This window comes from Citrus sinensis, chromosome 3 (genome assembly GCF_022201045.2).
Source record: "Citrus sinensis cultivar Valencia sweet orange chromosome 3, DVS_A1.0, whole genome shotgun sequence".
Taxonomy (NCBI): Eukaryota; Viridiplantae; Streptophyta; class Magnoliopsida; order Sapindales; family Rutaceae; genus Citrus; species Citrus sinensis.
In genome coordinates, this window is record NC_068558.1 from 17621245 (window position 1) to 17640266 (window position 19022).

At 38.3% G+C, this 19022-nt stretch overlaps 4 protein-coding genes and 1 long non-coding RNA gene across 6 annotated transcripts in view; 4 read left to right on the forward strand and 1 right to left on the reverse strand.

Moving 5' to 3' along the window:
- Positions 1-1246: 1246 nt before the first annotated feature.
- Positions 1247-3724, forward strand: LOC102608498 (uncharacterized). The gene is made up of 4 exons (XM_052438919.1): positions 1247-1404; positions 2870-2942; positions 3035-3090; positions 3392-3724. The coding sequence occupies exons 1-4, from the start codon at positions 1358-1360 to the stop codon at positions 3504-3506; spliced, it is 291 nt and encodes a 96-aa protein (XP_052294879.1). The 5' UTR covers positions 1247-1357; the 3' UTR covers positions 3507-3724.
- A 51-nt stretch (positions 3725-3775) lies between these two features.
- On the reverse strand, positions 3776-7077 carry LOC107174576 (uncharacterized). The gene is made up of 3 exons (XR_003062707.2): positions 4869-7077; positions 4367-4449; positions 3776-4293 (listed from the first exon to the last, which is right to left on the reverse strand). It is a non-coding gene; the product is annotated as an uncharacterized LOC107174576 (long non-coding RNA).
- Positions 7078-8868: 1791 nt separating this feature from the next.
- LOC102611359 (wall-associated receptor kinase-like 2) overlaps positions 8869-19022 on the forward strand; it is a 155030-nt gene continuing 144876 nt past the window's right edge. The window contains exon 1 of the mRNA XM_052438908.1: positions 8869-9546. The gene's annotated coding sequence lies outside the window, so the exon portion shown is untranslated. The remainder of the gene's footprint in view (positions 9547-19022) is intronic.
- LOC127901485 (wall-associated receptor kinase-like 2) lies at positions 9542-12030 on the forward strand. 2 transcript variants are annotated; one of them, XM_052438914.1, is made up of 4 exons: positions 9805-9834; positions 9917-10032; positions 10505-10627; positions 10761-12030. In XM_052438914.1, exon 4 carries the CDS (start codon positions 10928-10930, stop codon positions 11963-11965), a length of 1038 nt encoding a protein of 345 aa, XP_052294874.1. In that variant the 5' UTR covers positions 9805-9834; positions 9917-10032; positions 10505-10627; positions 10761-10927; the 3' UTR covers positions 11966-12030. The 2 variants fall into 2 exon arrangements, with proteins under 2 accessions (XP_052294873.1, XP_052294874.1); XM_052438913.1 differs by having other exon boundaries at positions 9542-10032.
- Positions 12841-15045, forward strand: LOC127900624 (wall-associated receptor kinase-like 8). Its single transcript, XM_052435791.1, has 2 exons — positions 12841-13617; positions 13875-15045. Exon 2 carries the CDS (start codon positions 14095-14097, stop codon positions 15043-15045), a length of 951 nt encoding a protein of 316 aa, XP_052291751.1. The 5' UTR covers positions 12841-13617; positions 13875-14094.

A 19022-nucleotide genomic window follows, 5' to 3' on the forward strand; every position in this document is an offset into this window, starting at 1 on the left:
TATTTACTAATTTTCGTTTTATTTATCCATAATACATCAATTTACCATATTCATGTTAATTTACTCATTTTACATTCTATTTACAAGTTTTACGTTCCATTTCCAAAATTTATGCTTTAGTGTTCACTTAAAGTTGATTTACTAACTTTGTGTTGTATTTGTAAGTTTTTGTTTTATTTACCAATAATACATTAATATATCAATTTATTAATTATGTATTAATTTACTTATTTTATCTTCCACTTATGTTTTATTTTTAATTAATATTGATTTACAAATTTTATGTTAAATTTACGAGCTTCATGGTTTATTTATAGGGAAATTTACACTCGTCCACTTGTTTGTTTTGCCTTTTTCAAAAATACACAAACACTTTTTTTTTTTGCAGTGCGCCACCTGAAGTTTACTTTTTGTTGCATTCATCCACTTCTGTTTAATTTCCGTTAGTGAATTTAACGGAATGTTAATGAAATGACTTTTTTACCCCTCAAAATTACAATTTAACCCAAAATAAATAGAAATTAGAGATAAATTGGATGGATTTAATTTTTTTCAAAGGTGGATGCTAGAAATTAGAGGAAAATAGTGTTTGTTACTTGCTAAATTTAGAAAATTTGTATTTATTTTTTTGAAAGACAAAAAAATAAATACACAAAAAAATAAATACAAATTTTCTAAATTTAGCAAGCAATAAACATTATTTTTCTCCAAAAAAATAAATACAATTTTTCTAAATTTAATAACAAATAAACACTATTTTCCTCCAATTTCTAGCATCCACCTTTGAAAAAAATTAAATCCATCCAATTTATCTCTAATTTCTATTTATTTTGGGTTAAATTGTAATTTTGAGGGGTAAAAAGGTCATTCCGTTAAATTCACTAACGGAAATTAAACGGAAGTGGACGAATGCAACAAAAAGTAAACTTCAGGTGGCGCACTGCAAAAAAAAAAAGTGTTTATGTATTTTTGAAAAAGACAAAACAAATAGGTGGATGGTTGTAAATTTTCCTTATTTATATCATTTATATTCAATTAGGTATTGATACCATGACTTTAATCACGACATTATAAAATGATCTGATAAGAAAATAACTAATATCAGTTTTCTCAAAATTTTTACTTATAAATTTTGAATTTATGATTATCTTTAAATGTTAAAAAAATTTAAAAAAAAAGTTACTAAAAATATCTGTATATTATTTAAAAGAGTTGTACTAAAATGCAAAAAGTCGGCTCGTGCTGGTTCAACTCAAAATGAAAAAAAAAAACAAAAAACAAAAAAACCGGGCCGTTTCCCCTATTTTAAACCCTACTGGCTAAATTTAATAAAGTTTTGCAGCGAAGAATATAAGTGATGGCAGCTGCTCTACCTTCTGATGCATCGCAATGGGAATTCAGCTGGTTTTAATTCCCTCTCTTAGCTGTTTCTGTTTCTTTAATTTAACATTTTGATATGTGTTTGTTATGCTAGAGTTTCAACTAAGTATCCATTTTCTGGGATTTCCACTCTTTGAAAAATGTTAATTTTGCCTTTTTTATTCAATATTATTATCTTCCTCTGTGAAATTTGCAAAAATTTTATGCTTTAGTTGGTTATTCAATGGGGGTTTGTTCCATTTTGTTCTTATACTGTTTGTATATATGAGAGTTTTGGTTTCTGAAGATGGGTTTCAGTCAATTGTCTTCAAAGCTTTATTTCCTAAAAGAGGAAAAAAATATACCAAAATGTTTAATTCTACTGTTACATGTTTGCTTTCTTAGGTTCTGCTATGCTTTGTATATTTCTTAATGCTAGAAGGATGTGTTCTTTTCTAATATGATTGTTTAGGATGAATATGAGTTGGTTATCGAGTTGCAATATATCAAATAAATTGAAGACAACCTGCTTCATAGGTTTTGATTCTATTAGTTGTTTTTATTTCAAGTATGTCACGATTGCATGGGTGTTCGATGAGGCTAATAGTGACTTCTTAGGGTTGACGCTATAAGTTTCTTTTATTATTGTCTAGTATTGAAACTTGAAAACAAAATTTAAAGATAATGCTTACGATATAAACACAAACGTTTGTAACAGTAGCATGAACAAAATAGAAGGAAATCAATAAGAATAGGTTAATTCTAGGAAATCTAGACCTCCAAAATAGTATTGGTTATTTGAGAAACCAATAAACTCCCAAAAGACAATTTACAACTTGCGAGAATAGTAATACTCAAGACACTCTTTTATTGAATAACATCAAGCTTTAAATAAAACTTTAGTTCAAAGTAACAAACATACAAATAGCAAGCATTAAGCATGTTCTCCATCATGCTCCATGAATCCACAAAATAAGGAACCAACTAACAACTTAATTTTGACTTAGTAAAAACGAACTAAAGTCAAAATATAAAGTAAATAATTAAAAGAAAATTATAATGGAAAGATTGTAACAGTTTTTCTAATTTTCTGTTATGGTGTTAACTCTAATGGATGGGCGGTGGCCCATATTGTTAAATTCTGGATTAGGCAATTTACTGGGCCTGTGAACTAATTTGTAATTTAGTTATAAGTTTTGTGAACCATAAAAAAACAAAGGGTAAAGTCAGTGGTAAAATTATCAGAATATTGGAATTGTTCTAAAAGATTTTTGAATAAACTGGCAATGGGGAAAATATAATATTGGAACTGGAGTGGGTGAATTGTTCTCAGTTTTGTTTGTTGAGGAACACAATAGAGCATCTGTAATTCCTCCGTTGTTTACAATTGATCTATTTTTTTTTTCCCCTTGACGGTGTAGTACTCTTTGTCCACCTTTCAGAAGTTTTTTTAGAGGAACTGTACCAGAAATGTTTTGTTGTTTCTTAGAAAATGGTTTTTCCCATGCAGTGACTTTGAAGTGGATTACGAGTCCAATGAGAATGCATCAATTGTGTATGCAGCATTAGCTGTTGATAAGGAGGTGATGCATCATGATCCTAAGATCATACCTTGCTCCTTTAACTTTATTGCTTCTTCAATAAATTCTTACTTGGATTCTATTTCCCAATGCAGTTGCAACCAGACAAAGTGAAAAGGCAGATATCTGTTGTTGATGGGAAACTTTTAGTGTAAGTTTTGATTCTTTGATCATTCATGGTTGGAAGACTCATTACATAACTGATTTTTCGTTCTTGTCCAATATTCATTCAATTTGCACCTACCAGTTTATCCTATGAGACAATATTCATTTGGAAATTTTGTGTGGCCTGTTTAATAATAATTTTTTCCTCTTTTCCTGCCAAATTTTCAAATATGTTACTTAAGGAGAGTCCTTCCTCTAAAATACCATTTTTCTTTAGTATATCAATTTTACCTGGACTTTGCAGTTTAGAAGTTTCTTCATTTTGTTTATTTTCTCATCTGATTCAGGCACTTTGAGGCAGTTGAGGCCAGGTTTCTTCGTGCATCATTTTCTGCTTTTGTAGATGTGCTTACGCTCGCGACAAAAACAATCGAACAGTTTGGTCAAGGAATGGAATTATAACATTGTACTGTCTTTGGCAGTTGGAGAATCATTCTTAGTAGGAACTGTATTACTTTAATATGCCTTCTTGTTTTGGATTAGTTGATGTTTTTGTAACAAGAGAATCTATAGTGTTAGTTTTACAATTTAAACCTTGAAATATCGGAAAGCTGTAACAAATTCTTCAAAGCTGTGAATTATATTTTGAAAGAATTAGCAAGGCTGACATTGAGCAACAATTTTCTGCATACATTTTATCTTGGGCAGAATCATCAAAAGTAGATGCATCTTTAAATCTAGAATAAAAGTAGGCTTGACTTGTATTATAAGAAATTCAAATGGGGTGTCATGGCTGCCTCCATCACTAGGAAAACTTGCTTAGAAAATATGGAGATTGCTGAATGCTTTGGCAATTCTTGATGGCATCAAAATGGCAGTTGATTCTGGACTGCACCCACTACTAACTGTTGAATCTGACTATTTTAATGCAGTGAAATCAATCTTAAAGAAGAGACTTCGGATGGATGATCAAAGGAATGCTTGGTTATGTAAGAAAAGGAAAAACAATTTATAGTTGCAATACACTCATCAATAATCTCAAGAACCTCTGATGATTGAATTACAATTTTTTAAAATCCATTCCAGAATGCAAGCATACCTGTTCATGCAAGATATTCGATGCTCTGCATCCGAAACTTCGTCGACCTTTGCATCTAAGAGATCATTAACCTTACAAGTCACAGAACCCAAATGGTCCACAGTGTTCACAACAGCTCTGCTGGCATGATCTTTCAATGTTTCCACCACTCTGCGTAAATGTGAAGATGGTTTGTTTTCTCAATGGAAAATTGAAATTATCAGCAGTAATTAGAGCAACTTACATTTGTTTTTGGTCATCACTGGTGTACCTTAGTTCAAGATATTCGGCCGCTGAGTATAACTGTGTTCTCAGGTTTTTCAAATCCTGAAGGTAAAGTCGCTTGAGTTAAAAAAAAGACCAAAGTAAATATTTCCATAAGAACTTAAATCTATTACAAATTGGTGCTTTTGTATTTCCATAAGTGGCTATCTACTCCAAAGCTAGTTGAAAACTGAGTAAAATTTGGAAATTGACACACGATCCACCGTTTAAGTCATATAAACAAGTACCGCACAATTAAACAAGAATTGGCCTTGAAGACGTATGCCCCTATTTGCCACAATCATTTTTTTTTCTTTTTCTTTTTCTTTTTCTTAAAAGTGAATGCTGAGGTGGGTGCAACTTTTAGTAATAGCTATTAGTAGCATAAAACAAAGATTGCACGCTCTAAAACAATTGTAATGGGGAAACGGGTATAGGCATACAATCCAACAGATTAAAACAAAATAGAGAAACAGTAGTACCTTGAGACTATCAGAGAACAGCAAGCTCTGCTGCCTTTTTCTTAAAAGTGATTGATTATGATGAAACATTCAGCCTTGTAATTAAGCCTGCTCCGGTTTGTTTTGTGTTTGGCATTATTCCAAGATGGTATTTGCGACAACTTGATGTGAGCAATGCCTTTTTACATGGGCACCTATCAAAGGAGGTATTTATGTCTCAGCTACCTGGTTTTATTGATCCCACATATCCCTACTCATGTTTGCAAACTTGAAAAGGCACTCTCTGGCCTTAAGCAAGCCCCACGTTCTTGGAACAACACCGAGCTTCGAAACTTTCTTCTATTGACGGGGATTTTTCACTTCACTATCAGATTCTTCTTTATGTATCTAATCTCATGCTAGTGTGCATGGGATTATCTTTGTGGGTAAATAAACTTTCATCTATTGCCACAATGTAGCTAGGCACTAATTATCTTCGTGCCAATCCTGTATATCACTCTCGCATGAAACACATGGCCATTTGTCTTTCACCTTGTTCATCTCAAGACCAATTCGGTCACCAAACCTCTCTCTCATCATCACGAATAAGTTTTCTTCGTTCCAACATCGGTGTCGCCAATGGTAGTACCATCTTACAGGGACATATTAGAGATACTCTTAAAGTCACGGTGTAGTTTTACAATCTTTTTATTATTTGTATATTTGACTTTCATAACTTTAGACTACAATTGTGCACTTACTATATTAACTAGCTTTAGTTGTGTATATATTGAAATCATATCAATAAAAACAGCAAGCTGCGTTGTTATTTCCTTTCTCTATATTATTTATTGTATAAACCTAACATCTTTCAGCCCTTCGGGCGCACCCCCCCAAAATCTCACGGTTACTCTTTTTTTTTTCTTATAAATTTATTTACCCACACCTGTCCCGTTTGTCTCACCTTTTTTTTTTTTAATTTTCAATTATTTCGTTAGCCAGGCCACACTTTTATAAACTTTGTCCTGGGCCCGCACTCTACTTTTGTGTTTTTTTCCCAAATAAGCCGGACTAGCAGCACCCATGTAATTATCTTTTCAGACCCCTTTCTGGTGTATCAGAGAAGCCCAATAACAAATGCATCCGCAAATTATCTACCAAAGATATTTCAACAAGCTGGTCGCCCACTGGGACGGGGAATGGCTCTGTTCCTAAGAATGAATTGACGTCCTGTCCAGCGTCCCCCCTTGGCCCTTGCCTCCTCATCACAGAGATGAAAATTGAAATTAGGCCAATTAGATTAAAGGCGAGAAGGAATGGAAATATGGAACCGTTAATTATTATACCCATGACCCCTCTAATTAATGGCTCTTTGCCTTTCAATATTATTGTAGGTATTTGCAAGGAAACCTCCTCTATCTTTCTTCCAATTAAGACTTCTTGTGTCCAATTACTGTCGATTCTTTTTGAACGTGTAAAGGATAGCAACTTGAAGACTTGAGAGGGACAGCGTTTATTCAAAGTCAAGTACAGGGACAGGGAACGGCCCTGTTCCTGAAGTATGAACTGACGTCCCGTCCGGTGTCCCCTTCGCTACCCATCATGCAAACAAAAATTGAAATTAGGCCATTTAGATTAAAGATAAGACGGAATGGAAATATGGGATCGTTAATTATTATAGCTATGACCCATCTAATTTGCAAATGGCTCTTTCCCTTCCAATATTATTGTACGTATTTGCAAGGAAACCTCCTCTATCTTTCTTGCAATCAAGACTTTTGCGTATCCAATTACTGTCAACTGTTTTTGAACGTGTAGAAGAAAACAACTAGAAGACTTGAGAGAGGGCCGCGTTAATTCAAAGTCAAGACTAGCTTATTAGCTTGCAGGATTCTTGATGATGAGGGGAAAAAAGGGTTGACAGATACTGGTATAATGTCTATAAAACTTTAATTATTTTATAAAATTATTTTATTTTTTATTCATCATCACGTTGGGATTACCCGCCCACACCCCAATGGCCCATTTTATTAGCTTGCAGGATTTTTTTTTTTTATATAAATTTATTTACCCACACCTGTGTCGTTTGTCTCACTTTTTCTTTTTATTTTCACTTATTTCGTTACCCAGGCCACACTTTCATAAACTTTGTCCCGGCCCCGCACTCTACTTTTGTTAGTTTTATCAAATGAGCAGCACTAGCAGCACCATATAATTATCTTTTCAGACCCCTTCTGGTATATCAGAGAAGCCCAATAACAAATACATCCGCAAAATATCTACCAAAGATACCTCAACAAGCTAGTGAAGCAGGGAATGGCTCCATTCACTATGCCCATGTTTAGTTGGGAGAAATGGTAGGAGAGGAGAGGAATAGAAAGAAACAAATGAGGGAGAAAATGAGTGTAAACGAGGGTCAAATTCATTTGCATTGTTTGGTTAGACATGGAATTCATCTTTTTTCCTTATTTCTTTCCTCTCCCCTTTCCTTTTCTCTTCTCTCCTTAAATTTCTTCAAACCAAACATGCCAATTGACGACCTGGTGTCCCCTTGCCTACTCATCATACCAATAAAAATTGAAATTAGGCCATTTAGATTAAAGATAAGGGGAATGGAAATATGGAATCGTTAACAATTATAGCTATGACCCATCTAATTTGCAAATGGTTCTTTCCCTTTCAATATTATTGTACGTATTTGGAAGGAAACCTCTTCTATCTTTCTTGCAATTAAGACTTTTGCGTATCCAATTACTGTCAACTGTTTTTGAACGTGTAGAAGATAACAACTTGAAGACTTGAGAGAGAGCCAGCGTTAATTCAACGTCAAGAGTAGCTTATTAGCTTGCAGGATTCTTGATGGTGAGGGGAAAACACAGATGCTGGGTACAAGGTCTATAAAACTTTAATTATTTCATAAAATTGTTTTATTTTTTATTCCTTTTATTCCTCATCAAATTGGGGATTACGCCCCCAATGACCCATTTTATTTTCATTTTTATGTAGGTCAGTAGTGTTACTGAAAATCAAATATTGTCTCTTTTTTCTCCACTTATTGAGGACTTTGGAGAATTAAACAAAACTCACCAATGGCATAAAATATACAATGAATATTTATTAACAGATTTTACATAAAATTAATTTTTGAACCGATTGAAACTTCCAAAAACTCAAATTTCGAATTTGTTATAAGAATATAATCTATTTTAATTATCATTGTCAAATCCTCCTCTAGAGCACATCAGCAAATTTGCAACCTTTCTAGCTTAAATTCTAGGTTCAAAACCTCGCGGCGGAGTTAAATTTTGTTATATTTAAATTTTTGCACAGAAGTTTGAGCTAAATCTTGAAGATGAATTATTTTCTAATTAATTTTTTTGTGGTTCTTTTATAATGATGGTAAAATTCTCCACAGGTTTCGGACCCCAACCCAAATGGCGTGAATTTTGAATATTTTTTAGAAATGGGTTGAGAAATGGATAAAAATTAATCCTTAAGTTTTTAATGGGTGAAATTTTAATTAGATAGAAACCTATCCGTTCAATTGATGCTGAAAAAATAAAAGTTTTGCAGGATGTTTCCTCCTAGCAATGAAAGAGAACCGCTTGTTTGATGTACTTGATGCTCCAGTTCTTAAGGAAGCCAAGGAAGAACATAATATTACGGTTGCTATGCTTGCAAAAAGATGCTTGAACTTCAATGGAAAGAAGAAACCTACAATGAAAGAACCTTAGAAGAGAATGAAATGACAACAACATCAGAGAATCAAGGCAGAGAACAGCCTATTGATAATATATAATTTAAAAAATATAATGACTAATTGTGTAATTCAATCAAACCTTATAGACCAAAGGAACATTTACCAAAGATTAAAATATATATATATATTTTAAAGCTACATTTTGTTTCATCCAAATGAAGCTAATCAATCTATATTTTCTTCCAATAAAACTATGGCTTCGTTTCATATCTTAATTAAATTATATAATGATGAAATATTATATTCTGAACTTAACTGAATCCAATATCATTTCACCAATCGGTCATATGAGATGAAAGAAAAAAATCTGTTGAAATTAATTTTAAATTAAAGTTGAAGAATGGTGATATGATACATACACATACATGACTCTGAATTTATTAAATTGAAGATGTACTCATCGTCTTGACGATGTGACCAAATACTGGAATGTGAGAATGGTCTTTGGACTTTGGAGAAGACTTGAGAGGGCCCAGAGTAATTAAAAGTCAAGATTGGCAATCTGAAATTAATCTCCGGCTTTAACATGCAGGACTTTCTAGTCGGTGAGAAAAGTTTCTGAATTAATATAGGAGCTAATGCATGCACTTTCTGAACTAAAGAAAACTGAGTTTAAGCGGCGAATGGCTGTGCATCTTTGTCTGGTGTTGTTGCAGATTATTGTTTTGCATCTCAGGCCGATCAAAGCCTCAGATTATTGTTTAACTGAATGTGGAAATGTCAGCATCGGCTACCCCTTCGGAATCGGAGAAGGGTGCTACTTTGACAAGGGTTACGAAGTTATCTGCGATCACTCTTCTGGCACTCCCAAAGCTTTTCTTCCTGGCGTCAACAGGCTAGAATTAGTGGATATTCTCTCTAATGATTCAAAAGCCGCGGTTAGAGTCAACGTTCCTGCGATTTTTTTAAACAGCAGTAGTAAGTGAACAAGCAATATTGCTAAAGGCGTCAACTTATCAGGTACCCGTTTCGCCTTTTCGACTGACAATAAATTCGCTGCGGTAGGCTGCAACATGAGATATCACCAAGGGAACGGTTCATCTGTGTTTGTTGGGTGTCTGTCGATTTATACTTGTGATCCTACTCTCTACCCTGCTTGCTACGATTTCCTATGCCCCCTTCCTCGAAATGTTACTCATCTTTTGAATGTAAATACATCATACTTGTTTTTTCGAAGTATTCCTCAGAAATGTCAGTCTGTTTTCCTGGTTGATGAAGATTGGGTCAACAGGAAGTACCTTGGAGATCCTCATGATTTGAAAGATCAACACGAATTTCCTGCAGCGTTGAAGTGGGGAGAACAGAAAGGCAGTTGTTTTGAAGGGAATAACTCATATTCTATTTTTTGTAATTCGGATAAAACTGGTTGTTTAACACAATTAAGCTCAGGCCATTTATGTCTTTGCTCTGACACCTACTACTACCTACCGAAAGGATACTGCTCAGGTACATATTGGATTATGAGTTAAAGAGTAATTTTATTTTTTTCAAAGAAAATATCCGAACGAGAAGAAGAAAAGGGAAAATTCTTGGTGCTCCAGGAGCATTATGAACAGTTGCTATTTCCGTATAAACATTAGCAACAATAAATGTGAATGAGAAATGGAAAATGCTATTGGAGCACCCTAGACTTTACTAGCAAGAGTTAAATGTCAAATGATGTAACATTCCTACATTCCTCCATTGGATGGTAAGATGATCAGAAAAGAGTTATAAAATTTATCATCCAATAGTTGATTGAAATTATTGATTTTTAAAATATCCATCGAATTACTTGCAAATGAGTAAAGTCTTCCAATTACTGTAACTGTCTATGTAAACAGAAAATTAGAGAAAAAAATGGTGGGGTTTTATTTAGTTGTAGCCATGATTTAGTTTGATTTTCTCTTTGATTTATTATTTATTATTTTCTGGGCAGGCGACTTGATCTGTAATATCTCCAGCGGCTACAATTGCTCCAATTGTCCTGACGGTTATAATCGTCTCTCAGATGGTTGCATTCAAGTTTTCAACAAATCTCGGGTTAAATTCATTATTATAGGTATGCATATCGATCCTTTATTTTACATCATAACAAATTAATAATGTTTTTTAACATATATTTCAAATGAAAATACTAAGTGTTCATGCGTTCATTTGATGATATCTTTCATTATTGTCCTCGAGAGCCGCAGGCTGCGGTGGTGGGCTTGCGTTATTCTTTCTGCTCATTGGAATATGGTGGTTGTACAAGTTTGTAAAAAGAAGAAGGGAAATCAAGCTCAAGCATAAGTTCTTCAAAAAAAATGGTGGTTTATTATTGCAACAAGAATTGTCTTCCAATGAAGGTAATATTGAGAAAATGAAGTTATTTACTTCAAAAGATTTGGAGACGGCCACCGACAACTACTATGCCAATCGGATCCTTGGTCAAGGAGGCCAAGGTATTGTATACAAAGGAATGTTAGCAGATGGAGGAATTGTGGCTATTAAAAAATCCAAAATATTGGATGAGAATAATCTCGAGCAATTCATCAATGAGGTAGTAATTTTGTCTCAAATAAACCACAGAAATGTTGTTAAGTTGTTGGAATGTTGCTTGGAGACAGAAGTTCCTCTTTTGGTGTATGAATTTATTCTAAATGGAAGCCTCGATCAATACATACACTACGAATCAGAAGAGTTTCCAATCACATGGGAAATGCGTTTACGCATTGCGGTTGAAGTTTCAGGTGCTCTATCTTATCTGCATTCAGCTGCATCTATTCCTATTTATCATCGAGACATCAAGTCTGCAAACATACTTTTGGACGATAAATATCGAGCTAAAGTTTCAGATTTTGGGGCTTCTAGATCTATCACAGTTGATCAAACTCACTTGACCACTCAAGTACAAGGAAGTTTTGGATATCTAGATCCAGAATACTTTCGATCAAGTCATTTTACTGACAAAAGTGATGTTTACAGTTTCGGAGTAGTTCTTGTTGAGCTTCTAACTGGACAAAAACCTATCCGTTCAACTGTAGCTGAAGAAGATAAAAGTTTAGCAAGATATTTTATCCTAGCAATGAAAGAGAACCGTCTGTTTGAAGTCCTTGATGATCGAGTTCTTAAGGAAGCTGAGAAAGAAGAAATTATTACTGTTGCTACACTCGCAAAAAGATGCTTGAACTTGAATGGGAAGAAAAGACCTACGATGAAAGAAGTGGCATTTGAATTACGGGGTATAAGAGAATCAATTGGAGCTTCCATTTTGCAGCAAAATTGTGAAGAGACTGATTTTGTGGATGGTGACATTACGGGACATGATTTCGAAAGGGATTCATCTTCTAGTGGGTCAACTTTAAATAGTGTCTCAGTTTCTGTGGATGCCGACCCTTTAATTTCAAACAAATGGTGACAAAGAGAAGAATGGCCTTGAAACTGTTTGTATTTCATAAATAAGATTGTTAGACTTTTCCGATATTTTCATTCTCTTGCATCGTTACAGTTTCTTTGGGCACCATCATTTGTAATTAAACACTTCCAAGTCATTTCAAACAAATTTTCCTCCTTTTTTTTTTCTTTTTTTTGGGGGGGGGGGGGGGGGGAAAAGGAAGAGATGAAGGAAAAATCTGTTGAAATTAATTTCGTAGTTGAAGTTTATAAATGCAAGATGATATGATCTCTCAGTCTATTAAATACTGATGTGCAAGAACTTTAGCCCTATGTGACCTAATATCTCTAGTAAAGAGGACAGAACAACTTGAGCACTTAAAGAGGGCCAACGTTAAATAAACTCCAGGGTGGCATGTCGGAATTGTTGGCTTATTGTTATGCAGGACTTTCCCGGTAGTGAAATAAAGTCGAAAGGAAGATGGGAGGAAATAAAGATCAATGCGCTTTCTTGTATTTCATGGGTTAAAAATCTTTTTATCTGATTACAAACTGATAGATAAAATACCCTTGTATCATTTGTGAGTGAATCTCTTAGGTCAAAAATATAAAGTTAGAACAATCCTCAACTCTTTAGTTAGATTTTGAGTATGGCTTAAACCCATGAACTTTTATATTTTATTAGAGATAAACTCACCCACGATTATGCCCGCACTACCTCCCACAGTACCTTACCACTAGACGCCCTTCACATGGAGGCTTGGGTACTACTCGAAAAGTCATTTGAAAGAAAAGTCTGTTTAAAATTACGTTCCAATTCTGCACTCTCAACTCTCCCAAGTTATAAATTGATATTCACTCATGTTATAAAAGAGTAATGCTAGAGGATCCTATCTTGGGTACCAATGGATGTGGCATTCATTCAGTGGATAGTAAAATATTTATGTTATCAGTTATTATTCAATAGATAAACGATATATAATAGTTGGGACTCAAATCGGGACTTAATTGGTGGGTCACAATCATTATTGGTTAAAAAAAATATACAGAGATAACTAGCGTAAGAGGTAAATCAAAAACTCTTTCTTTCTCTCTGCTAAGACCCTTTCTGCCACCAGCTAAAATTCACTAGTTTTGATCAATCAACGTGCCTGAATTACACGGCCACCACATTTTCGAACCTCTAAACTTTCAAATCTATTTTTCAACTCTGTTTTTCCAACCACTGCAGCCTCGAACCAACCGAAACTCCCTGCTGCTACCTCTAGTTACCACGTCGCCAATTGCCCATCACACAGCAAAAAATTATACTAAAGGAGTTTCAGTCGGGGGAGAGAACCAGTAGGTCTATCCTTTTTTCTTATTTTCTATTTTTCTTCTATTTCTTTTATTTTTATTTTTATTTTTGTCTCTGCTTCTGTTATTGTGCTTGTTTTTATGTTTTTATGTTTTCTAAGATTTTATACTGCTCCTGCGGTGGTTCTGGTGGTCTCTACATAGATGGTGTTGTTTCAATGTCCAAATCGAGATTGTGTCAGTGTTCGGATTGGAACGGCATGCCTATATTGAAGCTGTTGAGGGCTTTAATAGTGGTACATCAAGGTTCTAATAACCTAAGGGGAGGTTCTGATGGCCTAGGTCAAGGGCTCATTGAGAGGCTTTCTAGTGAACCGTAAGGTTGGTTTTTTTTTGTTGCATTTTGTGATTTTTTTTATTGTTATTTGTTTGCATTCTGTTGTTACAATTGTATTTTCTTGTGCTCTGTTGCATTATCAAACACGAGGGGGATTTCAGCTATAGTAGCTAAGATTGGTTCCTCTAGTTTTTCTTTGGATTTTAATTTGAGAAACAAATTAATCTCCTTTAATTTATCTTATGTATTGTACTTAAGCCTGTTATAACCCTTATTTATTTATTTATTTTTATTATTACAGTTCCGTCATACTTCCTTTAAAATAAAAAGAAAAAAAGAATATATACGGAGGAGAACTTGTAGACTTGAGAGGGCCATGGTTAATTAAAAGTCAAGTTGACTTGCACGACTTTCTTGGTATTGGGATAAAAGCTAAAAGGAAGCTAGAAGGAATTTAATTAAAGATCAACGCATGCAATTGCTCTGTTAAATCTTCATTTTTCCGAGTACAAATATTGAGAATGGTTGTTCATCATTATCTGGCGTTGTTGCAATTGATGTTTTTGCTATTATGGCCAAACAAAGCTTCAAAAGATTTATGTCAATCTGATTGTGGGAATGTCACTATCATTTACCCCTTCGGAATCGGAGACGGTTGCTACTTTGATAAGAGTTTTGAAGTATTCTGCGATTACTCCTCTGGCTCCCCAAAAGCTTTTCTTGCGGGCATCAACAACCTGCAAGTATTGGACGGTTATGTTTATGATCCATATACTTCTTTTGATGTATACATGATGAGGGTATACATTCCTGTAATGAAGAGCAGTAACCTGACAAGCAATGATAAAGGGGTCAGTCTATCAGGTAGCCCTTTTACATTTTCCCGGTCGCGCAATAGATTCACTGCCATAGGTTGCAACAACTATTCTGCGATTATTAAGCGACACAATGATTCATCCGTTTTTGGTGGGTGCCTTTCGATTAGCACTTGTGATCCTGCTCTTAACCCCAGTTGCTACGATTTCCTATGCACCCTGCCTCAAAATATTACTCAGGTTTTCAATGCAGAAATATCGAATTTTTATTCTAAAAGTATTCCTCAGAAATGCCACTCTGTTTCCATGGTTGAAGAAGATTGGATCAACTCAAAGTACCTGAAGAATCCTCACGATTTGAAAGATCACGGACAAGTTCCTGCACTGTTGGAGTGGGCTAAGGGTAGAGGATATTGTTATGAAGAATATAATTCGAAAACTACTCGTAACAAGGACAATAGATGTTTAATACAATTAAGCTCAGTGTCACGGGATGAGTGTTTTGCGCAGCTAACCCGTGCGGCACTTAGACAACTTTGCCGAATATTGCTAAGTAAGCCTAGAGATTCTCGAACAAGAGAAGAGAGAGCAATTGAGCCAAAGAAACTTGTATTGCACAAAGAGAGATTACAGTGCTTGTTGGATACAAATGCTTAATGCCATCCCATATTTATAGGGGAGGCTTTGCCTAACTTTGCCTAACTTCACCTAACTTCACCTAACTTTGCCAAACTTGGTCAAACTCATGTGCTGGAATTGTATAAAGTATTCTAGAATATTTACATGTTCACATGTGCTAGAGTTGCCTAGAACCTTCCGGAATTGGGCCAAGCTAGCACTCTTGGCCTTGTGTTGGCTCTCTAGCCCGAAATTGTGGGCAATTGGGCTAGCGAATTGGGCGGTCCGCAACATCCTCCCCCACCTAAGCTCGCGGCGTCCTCGTCGCGCTCTCGTGCTTGAAGTGCTGGATGTGCTCAGCGAATTGCCACAAATCATCTTCCCGTTCCCAAGTGGCTTCGCTCTCGGGGAGGTTTTTCCACTTCACCAAGTACTCGCTATGTGCTGGCACGCCCCTCCTCGAAACCGTTCGGTCCGCAATGATGTAGTCCACATCTTTGTCGAACGCGGTGACAACGGCAGTTGGCGCGCGCCTCGATTCTCCGCGACTTGGTTCTCCCATGTCTTCATGATATGGCTTGAGAAGGCTCACATGGAAGACCGGATGGATCTTGAGTCTTGGCGGAAGTTGGAATTGATACGAGACGTTGCCTACACGTCGAACAACTCGGAAGGGTCCCTCGTAGCGCCTCACTAACCCCTTGTGAACTTTCCGCAAAGTCTTGAATTGTTGGGGTAGGAGCTTGATCATGACTTGATCTCCTTCCTTGTACTCAACATGCCGTCTCCTTGTATCAGCCCATTTCTTCATTTTCCTCGCGGCTTTGTCGAGATAGGCTCGCGTGATGTCCGCTTCCTCATGCCATTCGCGGGCGAGCTTGTGTGCCGCGGGGCTTTTCCCTCCGTAAGTCGAGGCTATGGCATTGGGGGTCATGGGCTGGAATCCCATGATGATCTCGAATGGACTCTTGCCTGTAGCCTCGCTTCGCTGCAAGTTATAAGAAAATTGGGCGATGTCGAGTAGCTTCGCCCAATCCCGCTGGTGAGCGCTCACATAATGCCTCAGGTACATCTCGAGGAGGCCATTAATGCGCTCGGTCTGCCCATCCGTTTGTGGGTGGAAACTTGTCGAGAACTTGAGATCGGTCCCCAACATCTTAAAGAGCTCCGTCCAAAACCGCCCAGTAAACCGAGGGTCTCGGTCGCTCACAATGCTCTTCGGAACTCCCCAAAGCTTCACAATGTGCTTGACGAATAGGCGGGCTGCCTCGTCCGCTTTGCAATCGACGGGTGCAGCAATGAATGTAGCATACTTGCTGTATCGGTCGACAACGACCATGATGCTACCGCAACCTTCGGACTTGGGTAGTGATGTGATGAAGTCCATGGAGACACTCTCCCATGGCCTTGTTGCTAGTGGTAGTGGCTCTAACAATCCTGCTGGAAGTTGATGATCCACCTTGTCTTGTTGGCACACAAGACAAGTTCGCACATATGCCTCGATGTCGTCCCTCATGTGCGGCCAAAAATACGAGGCTTGAACTAGTGCGGTGGTGCGCTCGATTCCTGGGTGACCAGCCCACTTAGAGTCATGGCACTCCTTGATTACTTCCTTCCGCAAGTTTCCCCACCTTGGCACGAACAGCCGATCTCCCTTGGTGAGGAGGATGCCTTCCTCTTGCCAAAACCGCCTTGTCTTTCCCTCGAGCACCTTCTCCAGCAAATCCTTTGCTAGCGGATCTTGTTGGAGGCCTTCCTTGATGCGTGAGACAAGGTTGGACTTCGGTTGGCTCATGTTAAGTGTTGCCAATTCTGCCTTGCGGCTTAGAGCATCCGCAACAACATTGGCTTTCCCCGGTTTGTACTCTAGCCGATAGTCGAATTCCGCAAGGAAATCTTGCCACCGTGCTTGCTTCGGACTCAACTTCTTTTGAGTTTGAAAGTAGCTTGTCGCCACGTTGTCCGTCATGATCGTGAAGTGTGAGCCAAGCAAGTAATGTCGCCACACTCTTAGACAATGGATGATGGCTGTCATCTCTTTCTCTTGCACCGTGTAGCGGCGTTCCGTGTCATTTAGCTTTCGACTCTCGAACGCTATTGGGTGGCCTTCTTGCATAAGGACTCCACCTATGGCGAAATCTGAGGCATCCGTTTGAACTTCGAAGGGCTTGGTGTGGTCCGGAAGAGCGAGGACTGGTTCCTCCGAAATTGCCTTCTTCAACTCCTCGAATGCACGTTGACACTCTTCGGACCAATGCCACGTTCTGTTTTTCTTGAGCATATCCGTCAAGGGTGCCGCCTTGGCTGAATAGCCCTTAATGAAGCGGCGGTAGTAATTCACCAGCCCAAGGAATGAGCGAAGCTCGGGTACTTTCGAGGGAGGCTCCCAATTGAGGATGGCCTTTACTTTGTCATTCTCCATCATGATCTTCCCGCCCGCAATCTTGTGGCCAAGGAACTCCACCTCTTGTTGGGCAAACGAGCACTTCTCTAGTTTGAGGAAGAGCTCATTGTCTCGAAGTACTTGGAGGACTTGTTGCAAGTGTTGGGCATGATCCTCGAGTGTGGTGCTATACACCACAATGTCGTCCAAGTACACGACCACGAAGCGGTCGAGGAATGGTTGGAGTACCTTGTTGTGCACGCTGTCTTCAGTTCGTCTCCCTTGGCGATGCGCACTTGATAATACCCGGAGCGCAAGTCAAGTTTGGTGAAGTACCGTGCTTTGCCAAGCTGGTCGAACAAGTCCGCAATCAAGGGAATCGGATACTTGTTCTTGATAGTGATCTTGTTGAGCGCTCTATAGTCGATGCACATCCGCAGCGATCCATCCTTTTTCTTTTGGAAGAGGACCGGTGCACCGAATGGGGCCTTTGAGGGGCGAATGTAGCCTGCATCCAGCAAGTCTTTGAGTTGTCTCCGCAACTCCTCTAATTCAGGTGGCGCCATGCGGTAGGGTGCCAAGGCTGGTGGCTTTGCGCCTTGTTCCAGTTCAATCGCATGATCTACCTCTCGCGGAGGTGGGAGCTTCTTCGGAAGTTCTGGAGGCATCACATCCTTGTAATATTCGAGGACGGCTTGAATTCGTGGAGGGACTTGGTTTGGCGACGTTCCGCTATTTCCTTCCTCATTTAGTTCCCGAATGGAGACCAAGAAGCTTGGGTCCTTCTTGAAAGCCCTTTTGAATTGCATGGCGGAGAGTGTCTTCTCCTCGGACTTGCCTCGCTCCGTGGGTACCATGCATGCTTTACTCCCGTCGAGGATGCTTAGGGAGTTTGTAGCGGGCAGTGGGAAGGCATGGACTTGGTCGAAGAATTCCATGCCGAGGACCATCTTGAAGTCGTCCATGGGCACGATGGAGAAGTCAAGCTTTCCGCTCCACGTACCAAGTGTGATGTGCACGCCTTGTGCGATTCCCGCAATTGGCTTGGCGGGTGAGTTCACAGCCTTCATTGTGCCTCCTTCCTTGGTGGCCTTGAGGCCTAAGCGCTTGGCCTCGTCTACGGACACGAAATTGTGTGTTGCTCCCGTGTCTAGCAGCGCACGAACGGACTGACCGTTTACCTTTGCGCTTACATACATGAGCCCTTTCTTGACGAGTGCGGGCTGTTGGCGATTGAGTGCGCCGAGGCGTTGGAGAGAACCCATGCTGAGTTGGGGTTCCTCCGTGGACATTGCGGGGTTGCTCTTGAGTTGGGCAGCAAGAGCATTAAGCGACCTCTTCTCCGGACAGTCGCGTACCCAATGAGGACCATTGCATATGAAGCATGGGCTTCGCGGCTTTGGCGCCTCCTTCTTGCCCTCCGTTTTTCCTTGCCAACTCTTGTTGCTAGGCGGCTTTTTCTGCCCCCAATCTTTGCGGTTGTTGCCCTTGTCCTTGCGACTCTCTCCCCCACCTTTGCCTTGGTTGGCCTTTTTGTCCTTGGATTGGGTAGAGTATTCGGTGAGCGACTCCGCAACGGCAATGGCGTCGTCAAGTGTTTGAACACCACGCCTATCAAGCTCGGTCTTGGCCC

What these genes read in the sequence shown, in the direction of transcription:
- LOC127900624 (XM_052435791.1), top strand. Translation starts at nt 14,095, where the DNA reads ATGGTTGTTCATCATTATCTGGCGTTGTTGCAATTGATGTTTTTGCTA.
- LOC102608498 (XM_052438919.1), top strand. Translation starts at nt 1,358, where the DNA reads ATGGCAGCTGCTCTACCTTCTGATGCATCGCAATGGGAATTCAGCTG. An exon ending in TCGCAATGGGAATTCAGCTG is followed by an intron (nt 1,405 to 2,869) that starts GTTTTAATTCCC and finishes TTTCCCATGCAG; the next exon opens with TGACTTTGAAGTGGATTACG. An exon ending in GTTGATGGGAAACTTTTAGT is followed by an intron (nt 3,091 to 3,391) that starts GTAAGTTTTGAT and finishes CATCTGATTCAG; the next exon opens with GCACTTTGAGGCAGTTGAGG.
- LOC127901485 (XM_052438913.1), top strand. Translation starts at nt 9,600, where the DNA reads ATGAGATATCACCAAGGGAACGGTTCATCTGTGTTTGTTGGGTGTCTG. An exon ending in ACCGAAAGGATACTGCTCAG is followed by an intron (nt 10,033 to 10,504) that starts GTACATATTGGA and finishes TTTTCTGGGCAG; the next exon opens with GCGACTTGATCTGTAATATC. An exon ending in GGTTAAATTCATTATTATAG is followed by an intron (nt 10,628 to 10,760) that starts GTATGCATATCG and finishes CGAGAGCCGCAG; the next exon opens with GCTGCGGTGGTGGGCTTGCG.